The sequence below is a fragment of the Cariama cristata genome, unplaced genomic scaffold, assembly GCF_000690535.1.
Source record: "Cariama cristata isolate BGI_N322 unplaced genomic scaffold, ASM69053v1 scaffold23530, whole genome shotgun sequence".
NCBI classification, from domain to species: Eukaryota; Metazoa; Chordata; class Aves; order Cariamiformes; family Cariamidae; genus Cariama; species Cariama cristata.
In genome coordinates this window covers 3,826-4,540 of record NW_009596673.1, presented here as the reverse complement: position 1 = coordinate 4,540, position 715 = coordinate 3,826, and the positions used below count along the sequence as shown (strand labels likewise).

The 715-nt window shown below is 64.6% G+C and overlaps 1 protein-coding gene across 1 annotated transcript in view; it reads right to left on the bottom strand.

Moving 5' to 3' along the window:
* The window catches only part of LOC104166968 (diacylglycerol kinase delta-like), a 10,463-nt gene that overhangs the window by 5,965 nt on the left and 3,783 nt on the right, over positions 1-715 (bottom strand). Inside the window, 2 exon segments of the mRNA XM_009707084.1 lie at positions 76-167; positions 668-715. The exon segment at positions 668-715 is cut by the window's right edge and continues 30 nt beyond it. Coding sequence (XP_009705386.1) covers positions 76-167; positions 668-715 — 140 coding nt within the window.

The following is a 715-nucleotide window of genomic DNA, read 5'->3' as shown; positions in this document are numbered from 1 at the left end:
CTCAGCACCCCTGGGGATGTGCCCCCAAGCCTGGCGGAGGGGCTCCGGCACCCCCATTGCCAGCCTCCTCCTTACTTTGCAGAGGAGATCACCACCGAGTGCTTGTCTGACTCCAGGATCTTGGCCAGGTGGAAGGCAACAGAGTCTGCATAGTGGGAGATCTGGGCCTGGGGAGGGAACAGGGGAGGACAGCTGGAGCCGTGACACCCTGCCGGACACCCCGTTCCAGGATGGAGCCTTGCCTGGCCATCCCTGGGCAGGGGATGAACAGCCCTCCTCAGCCCGCTCGCCCAGCCCCGAGGGTGGCCATGCCCACACTGCCAGGTAGAGGGGATACTCAGCCACAGCAGGGGGGAAACTGAGGCAAGGGGTTGCAGGGGAGCACACAGAAGAGTCCAAAATAGCCTGCCGGTAGCAGGCCAGCTCTACCTCACCCTGCTGCCCGCTCTCAAGTGCACGTGACAGGCTGAGACCTGCCAGACTCACTTCAATGCACGCAGTCAGCTGCCAGGCCCCTTGCAGCCCTAGTCTCCAGGGACCCCCGGCATGACCTCTCCCTGTGCAATCCCACCCTGCATGCCCCCGAATCAGCTGATGGGGTGAACGGGAACCTGCCCCCCAGCCTGCCCTCCCCCATCTCAAGCCCTCGGTCCCCAGTGGTGCCCACCTGGATGTTGGAGTCCCCATTCTCCTCCTCCTTGAGGGCTGGGGGGGA